Consider the following 11,012-nt stretch of genomic DNA (forward strand, 5'->3'; position numbering starts at 1 on the left):
AATGTCAGTCCGACTTCAAATAGGACTTAAAATATGCTACATAACAAACGCGCGCTAGTGACTCGGGAATCCAGGTTTTACTGCGCAGTAACAGTACCAAAAAACCTGCTTTTACTTCAATCAATCACAAAAGAAAGCAGACACACTCATTCCACATTTATTTTTATCTTCAGTTTATTTTGGATTCCAGAGCGTTTTCAATACACTGTTCGTTAAAGACCGGCAAAAGTAATATTTTATGCTCATGCATCATCCGGTCCTATCCGCTGCATTCGTTTAACGTACGCATCTTCCATTGCGGCAATGTCCTTCGAGAAAGAGAAACTTCTGTGAAAGAAAGCAGCAACATTAAGCAAAATTATTGAGAACCTACGGGAGGCATATGTTTAAAAGAATGTAAGTTCACTGGCATTCTGCCCTTGGCGAAAATTGCGCTTAATGTATTTAACTCACACTATTTGAGCAGGTTGAGTTTTTTTTAAACAATTTAAAAGAAGAGACGCATTGAGGACGCCACAGGCGGGACACTCTTTAAACTTCAAATACATTTTTTTTTCGCCTTCAAGACCTTTCTGATGCCGACGAGGGAAGTCGAGTTTTGTCAAGCAAGGCGAGACGACGAGGTCACCAGTAGAGGCCTCTAGGCAACCCCCCCCCCCCCCCTTTTCTCCCTTCCTCTTAGAGGCTTCTTGCTATCCACCTTGCGGTCCTCTCGCCATCCCCTTCTTCCCTCAGGCGCTTTCCTTTTTCCCTCTTCCCACGGAACGGTCGGCCACCGGGCTTGAAGTCGAAAATCAATGAGGTTGAATTTGAAAGATTGTCCTGTGTTTGTCGTCCGCTATGTGTATCCCCTCTCTAATTGTTTTAATGCATTTATGTTCTTATACCAATAAACATATTTATTCCTGGGTTTGCATTTTTTTTTTTGCAATGCGTATTTTGCGATTTGTGCTAAATACTCCAGGCGACCTACCGCCGTCGCATCGCGAAACTAAAACTCAGAACATATTACCAAAAATGCTTAGTTTTAAGTGTGCTCTTGTACATCTGCTGTAGACAGCACGTTTTCTACGTAAAGATAGCCGATTTAAATTCAAACCCATTTCTTCGAATGCAAACCTTTTAGGTTCGTATCATGTCATCAATTTCTCCGAGGAACATTGAGGAGAACCTTGCATATTATAAACACGTAATCAATGCGGAGAATCGTTAAGCAATCTCTTCGCCCTCAAACCTGGAAAGTGGCGGCAGCTTCGTAAGCGGGAATATTACTAACGCGTGGAATTTGATTCCCTTTCGCCCACTTTCAAACCATTTAATTACAACAATGCTTACATTTTTGTAATTAATACTGTTACATTTGAATTAACAATGTTACATTTAATTGCTTGCTCATAGTTATGAAAAAATAGAGCACAGAGGGATGCGCTCAAATCAACTCGCTTGTTTCGTTAAACGCGGAGCATGCTATATAACGCGAAGCCAGTCAGGTAGCCGCATTTTCTATTTGAGAAAAGCAACCGAACGCATTCAGTGGCAGTAAAGTAGTGATTTGTGCTAGTTGGTACTTCAACATGATAAAACAACGCACAGAACATGGAAGAAGAGAAAAGGATTTGTCCTTTTCTCTTCGTCCGTGTTCTTTGCGTTGTTTTATCATGTCGCCTTCAGTGGATTTACGAAGTTGCATAATTAAGGTAAGAACTACGTCTCATTCTAGGACTGTCTTCAGGAACAGGAATTGTTTTGCTTACCCATTATATAATAAAATTTAGTACGTACGAACTCGTTCAAACATTCCACGCGTAAACACGCGCTGCCTCCTGAAGTGCCCTCCAAGCAGGACACAGCAAGTTGAGGGCCCATTACACACTCTTAGTCCGGTAACGGCTAATGAAACGGCTACAACCTATTTAGGCGTGACATACGGTGGATTTCGGCATGACAAGAGAGTGACCCCGAAAGTAGCCATTGGAGTTCTTGCGTTTCCACGTCATCCTACACCACTTAGGCGTTACAACATCATTTATAGCCGTGACATAAAGAGCTCCTCATATCATTGGTGTTCCAAGCTGTTTGTTACGGTGATAATGTAACGCCGATAGAACGAGTAACGGATAAATTCAGAGCACAAAATTAATAAACGTACAATTTCAAAGTTCGGCTCTCGCCGGAGTCAGCGTGCGTTGGCAGTGCTACGAGCAAAACAAACTGACAAAGCGCCGGTCCCGGGGCCCGAGCACGGTTGACCTTGCAGGTCTGGCGCGAGAGCACTTGGTTTAACGACAGCTAACATGACGGAACGTGTTAAGAGGGACCTCTCCATTATACTTTTTCAGGGGGAAGGAGGGGGCGGGGGAGTCGGCGGCTCGGCGATTTTGGGACTAATCACTGCTTCTTTTTTTGGCACGAGAAGGCGCGCAACAGAGTGTCAGACTCGGATTCGGTGCCTCGCCATTTTCTTTGTCTCCGAACTTACGGACCGCAAGGAAGAGTTGCGCTGCGATGTTCACGTCCGCAGACATTCGTGGCGTAGTGCGCGGCCATTGCCGCCATGAAGGTTGCGACTGTCAGGAGTTTATGGGAGACACAGGTGGCCCCAGTGGAAGGGGGGATGTTGCATCTCCGTTCGGCTGGTACTTACACTATGGTCACGCGCCTGCAAGCCATGGGCGTCTTGAGTTTTTAGGTGAGTGTTTGGCTGTTCTTAAAATTTACAAATTGTGCTTAACCCGCCGAAAACTTTGAACCTCGCTGGATTAGTTTGAGTCTCCACAACATCCTTCAGAAACTCCACCTTCTTCAGAAATAGAACGCCGTTTCCGGTTTGCATTCTGTTCACCCTTAAAGGCAAAAGGCCTGAGCATCTCATAAATATAAGGAAAGAAATTGCAATGATGTGCCCCACTTTCACCACTAATCATGAGATTGAAACTTTGTTATTTTTTTTTTAAACGTCCGCAATAAACTGCTGAAACTCAGTTATTCTCATTTTCGATTCTTGTTAGTTTATTTCGAGTTACCATACGGTTTTTGCCGATAGTCTCTTATTTGTGCTCCGACCTCCATAAAAATAAGAACAAGCAATTGCAAGAGACTGTAATGTCTCGTTTGTCAAGAAGCGCAAAGCACGCGGGGATAATACTTAGTCCTTGGTCCCTTTGCATTTTGCATTTCGGGTTCGAAAGTGTTAACCGACATTAGCATTTTTGAACAGATTAGACATCGAATGCCACCGTCGTGCTTTTTAGAAGAGTTATATACGCGCAACAGTATTTTTGACTGTAACACCAATTTTTATTGCAACCAATTGGCTATTAGCCATTCCGAGGGGTCACATTTTTTACGTCAATTTAAGCCTAAAAGTGTCAGCCGCGTTTAACGCCTAAACGGCGTCACAAAAGTCACGTCAATACTGGCCTGACTTTTGCAATGCAGATATCTACGTGACATGTAACGCCGCGAGTAGCCGTTAAAAAAGTGGCACCTTTTCACGCCAAAATAGCCGTTACCGAACTAAAATTGTAACGCCCACACGGCGCCACAGAAGTCACGTCAACATTGCCGTGACTTTTGTAACGCCGATATCGGCGTTACATGTAACGCCACGAGTAGCCGTTAAAAAAAAACGGCACTTTTTCACGCCGAAATAGCCGTTACCGGACTAAGAGTGCAGAGCACAAACAGGCCCCGCTACACTTTCGTCCTTTTTTTTTCTTTTTTGCTAGGTCGAAAGTTTTTTTTTTTTTTTTGCTTCACAGTGCGTGAAGTGAACGAAGCTTCACGTGCTGGGAAAATACTTTGGGACAATTTCACACCCCTAGAAAAATTTCAATACGGCGAGAGTGCCCCGGTACAGGACTAAAAAGTTCGTATGTATATAAAATAGTTAAGACCAACGCTCCGCTGTATTGTAACAGCTGTATCAAATAGGCGATGTATGCGCCCGAGCTCAGACGTGTCTGTGATATTAGTTTCGGGTCAATTAAGGCTATGTCTATATTCGGAAGCTATTGGAACTGATATGAGTGACTTAATTGGGATTTTAGGTAACGTCCATGGATCCACATGGAGCCAGGGCTTTCTAACGACGATTTCGTTTCAGAAAATGTCAATCAAGAATAGCTATCGTACAATTTTTCGGGAAGTTTAAATTATTCAAGAAGTGCAGTGAAAGCATCCGATGTGAAATGATTATTATCAAAATAAAAAAGATCGCATCGGTCGACTCTTCTCGCACTATTTTTAAACTAGATACTAGCATACGGTAAATTAACGTAATTTATTGTTTTCTCAATCAACTACCATAAACCGGACCTTGAATCACAGCTTGAGGTTTTATACTAGAAATGATTGTACCCACCTTACAGCTTGTTCCGATGGTTGTTTGCTCTACAGTGAATCGTGGAATCCGCAGGAATCCCCATTCTCCATGTTGACAAACATACATGCATTGTAAAAGGGGTATAGTCTATAGAAAAAGAAGAATGGTAAAAATATTTTGGGTTCAATTTTTACCCATTAAAGCCACAAAAATATGATCATACACCAGACGACTAAAACTTGGGAATGTGCTAGTTGGTTTGCGTGATGTAATTTAAACTGCGACATTAAGTTGCATATTAAGCGGAGCTAATGCTGGAAGAAGAGGACGTATACGTGTATGCTCGAACTAAAAACTGTTTACTTTTTTTCTAGCCGTGCAACACCGGGGGCGATACATAACCAAAGAAATGACACATAAAATAACTACTGGTTTAGCAAAATTTATTTAAACTGTTGTTGCTCGCGGAAACCACTAAACGATTGCTATTAGTAAAATCCCGATCTAAATTAATTTATCCCAGCCCGAAATTCGTTTCGTGAGTCTTTTAAGACTATCAATTTGCACGATAGCCACCAAACGCCATGAGCAATGGCTAGCTTCTTTTCGACTTAAACTGTACATACTGTTTAAGCTCTGACTGAAGAAGAAGTAGCTACCCTTTTAGGATTGGGTTGAGAAAAAGGAAGTTTATTAAAAAGGTTGATAGTCCAGCAGTGTCTATCTTTCTCTCTTCGTCGCTTTTCCTAACGTTCAGCTGGTAATCAGTAAGCATGGATAACCAACCGGCTCAGCTACAGGCCATCACACTTTTAAAGTTTGCGAGAGTTAATTTGTCAAACGTTTCTGACAACGCCAAGCAAGAAAATAATTCGAAGAACATTTTTACCCTCACCTAATTCAAAGTATATTATTTATCTATACTTTATCACTCAGTTCTCTAAAACGCCAGGTAGTGCGTTAAATAAAAAAATCGAAATTATCAAGGTTTTGCAAACAAACTTCTTGCCTGCTCTCTTCGTTAGGCGCTCCGGATTAATAATCCTTTCGGTGGTTTTTGAAAGGCTAGCTGCCTGTAGTTGAAAACAGAAAAGGTTACAAATAATTAAAGTAAAAAGTAATGCGAAGAATTCTTTCGACGATTCTACGTTTGTGTTTTATTTTTTTTTTTTAGAACTAGAGTACGCTAGCCTTGGTGACGTAGCACATAGTAGCTATCGCCGAGAATAGGAGGCGATCTCGAAACTGAATCCTGCCCCTACATTATATGTTTATTATCTTTTTGTGATATAATGTTTTATCAACTTCCTACGGCCTAAAGCGCGCAAGAGACGTTTGCGACTTCTGATTTGTACGCTTATAGTGTTGTAGACGTAATACAACAAAATCGCATGTAATGTGCCGCTTCAATGAAGAAGGTGTTTCTTTTTAAGCTTTGCAGCTTTATTAAAAAAAAGCCACGAAATCTACACGAATGCGTTTTATGCAGGTAAGGTGTACGGAAAGCGGGACATAGGATAGAGGGCTAATAATCACAATCAGTCAGCTAATTACATAAAACAAGTAAATCGTGGTTTAATTATTGAAAATAAACATACGGCTCGAATTGGAAACTTCCTGCGCGTCATCGAAAACCGCTAAATCACACAACATTGGAAAGGGTTGGAGCACTCTGGAGAAGCACGCTGGAGCGTAAAAGGGACTACACCTGCATCAGGAGCAAAACTACCGGTCCCAGGACGCGAGGATTGTCCGTCTCTTATAATCGCCCCAGCCTTGTGCCTGTCGCATGAGATGGAACTTCAGCTCAATACAGTGCGCTTCCCACGTGATATATTTTTTTTTTCTGAAGAATGACTGATTGAGGGGTTTTCAATGTTGCTAAGGAAGCGACAAACAGGTCGTCTTTTCTTTTTTTTTTTTTTAGAAAGTGAACTAAAATGGTTTCAATTGTTATTTATGTTACTGTGACGATTAGACCTCTATATTATGTCCATTATGTCCCCCAGTCCGTATAATTCACCTGCACACACCGCATTAGTGTAGCTTTCATAGTTATTTATACGCGAGGCTGTTAAGGTTAAAAATATATATAAAGTCAAGATGTACCTTAAAAAAAAAAAAAAAAAGAAACACATCGCCGTGCGCAAAGAGTAAACTAAATTTAACCACTTTTTTTTGCATTCGACGCGCCATTTTGTCCATAAGTGAACCTGAAAACGCTCGTACACACCGGTTCTGCGGAATCCGACAAGGCTTTTTTCGCAGTTTACGAATGCAGATGGGCCTTCGTCCAAATGGTCCAATTCTACTCATTTACTTTTCAGGTTCTGATGTTCTCTCAGAGCAAAAGCGTGTTATTATTTGCACCTCTTAGCGTATTTGGATAGTGAGGAAGATATAACAATACAATTAAGGTTTCATTGCATATCGATTAAAAGTAAAAAGGTGACGCTGGCGCCCTCAGAAAACATAATTGCCGTGAAACCACTTTTTGCAGAAATATGATAAACAATAATCGTTTGTTATTTTTCTTCCTAAATTAGTTATGTGTTTTTAGTGCAACGAACATAACGAATGTTGTCAGGCACTTGAAATAGTTAGCATATAATTGTTCAATTATAATAAGTATATAAGAATGTTGATCGACAAACTTAAAAACGTCTCTCGGCCAGCACTTTACGAATACTCAAAGTGCTCAAAGGATTTCCTAAAAAAAAGTGTAAACTTTTATTTTATCTTTCGCGACAAATACTGTCGCCAAAAATAAAATACCAAACAGTATACAGTTTTTCACGTTTTCAGAGAAAACCGTATTTTAAATATCATATAGTAAACACAAATCGTTAACAGCCGAGGAGATGCCACTAGTTTTACTGAAGTTCAAAAACTACGGACATAATATAATTAAGTATATAGGATACAAAATATGCAATGATTCATGCATTTTAACTTGAAGACAGAAATCACAAGAAACTGAAAGTAGATTCAACAGTAATATTGCTGCCCCATACCCATGTTTTTGTGCATCCTAGTCCGAAGAGGTTTAGATTGCCTGAACCATAGGCTGAAACATAAAAAGCATAAAGGAAATTATAGTACATATACTGCCATGCTCGTCACCGATCGAGCGCGTACGTGGCCGAGGATTTACCGTGCTCGGCCGTCGCGTGGAAATACGAGGGTCGATTCCAGGAAGCGGAGTCCCCTTTTATTTATTCTTTCAACTTGGCATTCTGGTAAGTTGGACAAAATGTCGTCTGATCGAGTTACGAATGCTCTCCGTGCCGAAAGTTCTACTCCAAATATTCCAGAAACCCAGGGGATACAATAGGCGCTCCGCGTGGCGAGCCGGAGTCAGTCTTGCCCCAGCGTTCGATCCTGCTGTTACGCCGACTTCGACGCCCGCGACGCTCTGTTGTTATCTTCTGTTTCCTTCTTGTTTAGGGCAGAAGTTCGTCGTTTTAAACGTTTATTTCTTCCTGTTTATGTAGTCTTCTGGTCACCATCCTTGACAATACTCAGCGTCATCTAGCTACCGTATTTACTCGAGTAATATCCGCGCTACTTATGAACAAGCACCTTGCGCATACTTTCTCGCAAAAAAACGCATACATCCAATCATTGCGTTGCGCATAAATAACAGCATCTAACTAGGTCTAGAACAAAATTTTCTATAACAATGTAATCTTCACAGATGGTACCTTAGCGTGAAGGCGTTATTTTTGTCCAGTAAATCGCTGGCATCATTCTGTCGATCGCGTGATTGGCGTTCCGTTTGCTCCGTGGAAGATCGGAAACAGGTTTTCTTCGTGAACAGTAAGACATCTGGGCTACTGTATTAGCTTCAGTGCCTGAATATATTCCCTGGAACTAACAACCATTCAGGCGCTAGCGAATCCTGGATACCTCCGGGTAACACAATGGCCGCCGTGTCTCTGGAACCTAACACCTCATTAAATTTCGGTGCAGAGTAATATATCAGGTTTTATCACGCAGATAGTCCCTGAATGATAGAGCGGTAACTCTGCATACTGATTTGAGATGGCTTTGGGATCGGGGCATGGTGATGCTGGGACTTCCCACCGTGAGTCAGTACTTAATTGAACTTGGTAAATTGCTGAGTTGAAAGTAAAATATTCATATCGGCTAGCTCGAAATAGCTTGGAGAATGTGTCAAAACATACATTGTCAAGAGTAAATACCTTTGATAATTCCTTGTAAATATTCGAACAATAGAACGTTTTCTGGAGACAGCTAAATTTGTTTCTGTGTTGTGAAGATTTCAAAAAATACAAAAATATTATGTGGCAGCAAAAAAATGTTATTTTGTATATTATCGTTACAACCTTGCACAGAAGGATACACATTACTGTAACTAGGAAAGGTTTTATTTAGAATTGGTTGCTCGACGTCATTATGAGATGTTTGAATGATATGTTAGAGATATCTAGGGTTCCGCGTTTTCGGTTTTTATTTTTTCCAAATTCGGCGTACTTTATTTGGTGTTTATTCTAAAAATATTTTTCGGTTTTTCTCGGTGTATATTTATTCCCCAAAAAGTTTACAGTTTTTTTTTTTCGGTGAATATGAGGAAACACCATCGGACACCGGGTCAGATGATCCTTCTAGCTGTGATATTTGTGATCACTCAAAGAATAACGACACATATATATACGTGGTCTTCACTACAAGTTCCGTCAAGACACACCACAATATCGCGAAATTCACGGGCATAATCATCAGCGCATTCCGTTTTCCTTCCAATTCTGACAACGTGACCGTCCGAGGTGATGACCGTACTGGAACCAGCGGAATGGCAAAAGAAAAAAAGGAAATTCAGTGTATTTACGTTCTGAACCACAGGGAAGTTTGAGAGAGGGTGTTAAGAAAGGTATTTACGGCTTTCCTCGATGCCCTCTCAAGTGCATTAGGACCGGGAACTTGACACACTAACACTAAGCCCGATCACAGAAAGGACGCAGATGTCCCGCGAAGGCCAATCCAAGAACTCTTTTGTTGCATGTTGTACCTTGGCAATCACGAAGACATCACACAATGTCGAACCTTGCGAAATCCCCCTCTCTCTCTCTTCCCCCCCCCTCCCCCACCCACCTCGACAAGGCCCTAAAAAGTGGACCTTTTTCGGTTAAAACCAAATTTTTGAAAATGGATTAGAGTACTTTTATCGGTTTAAACCGAAAACTCCGAACCCTAGAGATATCCTATGCCTGCGGAGGTCTTAGTATAATCATATAATACTTCATCACCTAGGGACGGATCCTTAATATTTTTTTAACTTTATTGCATTCCTACATATCAACATAATTATAATTTCACACAATTTATGAATATTAAGACCATCAAATAACCCCATTCCAGCGCCATAGTGATTGGCAGCTATATGAACTTACCGAAGTGGCACATTGCCAAGAAGCACAGGACGCAGCTCAGACGCATTTTTGTTGTCGGGATAGTCACACACGTGTGCGTGTTATACCTTGCTTTTATATACCGCATGGCTATCTTTTTTTTTTTCTCGAACAAGTGTAAAGAAAGTGAGGGAAAACAATGACGTGCGAGTTTGCTAGATCATACATCATTTTACTTTCGTTCGCTAGAGTTGTCTTCTGCACTATTGTTTCGCTTGTTTTTCAAGCTTCACGAACTCGTGTTAAGTTTATATTTTTTGTTTGTGGAATGTTTTCGCTTACGCAGAAGCTGCACTTCATCTTTGTCCTGTCATACCACCGGAACGAAGGGTTTGCATAAAAGAAGCTTTTCCGATGTTTTGCGTAGGTATTTCTGTTTTTTCATTTACAAAAACAAACCAATAAAAGCATAACATGATAACGAAAAAAAATCCTGCATGTCACGTTTACGCTGCGCAACGCACGTTGCGCTTGTGGCAGCATAGGCCTTTTTTAACGTTTAAGTACGACTTTGTGTGTAGTGACGACAATAAAAGTTTACAGCTTTGGTATAACTCGCCTTTACACTATACATTCTAAGAAATCTTTTGTGTCTACTTTTGCGCAAAGTGCTTGGGAGATTCCGAAGATACTGCAATTATTCAACAGGGGCAAGCAAGGTGGACAAGAATGACGATAATAGTCCCCGCAGAAGAGAAACAAGGGGGACGAAGTACAAACACAAATCTCCAAACACAGCTAGGTGACTGGTGCGCGACCAAAAAAATCCGCCTGGTCTTGGTATCGAACCATGACCTCTCCATTTCCAGTGGAGCTGCATTTCCAGTGGAGCGTTCTACCAATTGAGCTAACTAGGAATTAGACGTCAGTAGAGGAAACGGGTTATATCAGCTGCAACCATTCTAACTGTTAGAATGATGGCAGCTGATAAAACTCGTTTCCTCTACTGACTTCTAACTTCTGGCTAGCTCAGTTGGTTGAGCGCTCCACTGGAAATGAAGGGAACACTGGTTCGATACCCGGACCAGGCGGGAATTTTCGGTGGCGCACCAGTCACCTATAGCTGTGTTTGGAGATTTCTGTTTGTCCTTTTTTCCCCTTGGCCCCCCTCTCAAGATAATATTATCGTCATGCTAGGAAAAGTCGATGGATGCAATCTATGGAATACGAAGGGATCGCAGCGAATTGCGAATCCGAACATATGTTTACACTTAAAGAAAAGGGGCGTTGTGAGAGCGCTTTGCGCTGTCACAGCG

At 41.3% G+C, this 11,012-nt stretch overlaps 1 protein-coding gene across 1 annotated transcript; it reads right to left on the minus strand.

Moving 5' to 3' along the window:
- Window positions 1-4,297: 4,297 nt before the first annotated feature.
- On the minus strand, window positions 4,298-9,784 carry LOC121835995. The gene is made up of 3 exons (XM_042290592.1): window positions 9,739-9,784; window positions 7,339-7,391; window positions 4,298-4,471 (listed from the first exon to the last, which is right to left on the minus strand). The coding sequence occupies exons 1-3, from the start codon at window positions 9,782-9,784 to the stop codon at window positions 4,298-4,300; spliced, it is 273 nt and encodes a 90-aa protein (XP_042146526.1).
- Between the last annotated feature and the right edge of the window lie 1,228 nt (window positions 9,785-11,012).

Source organism: Ixodes scapularis, unplaced genomic scaffold (genome assembly GCF_016920785.2).
Source record: "Ixodes scapularis isolate PalLabHiFi unplaced genomic scaffold, ASM1692078v2 PGA_scaffold1__304_contigs__length_218370807, whole genome shotgun sequence".
NCBI lineage: Eukaryota > Metazoa > Arthropoda > Arachnida > Ixodida > Ixodidae > Ixodes > Ixodes scapularis.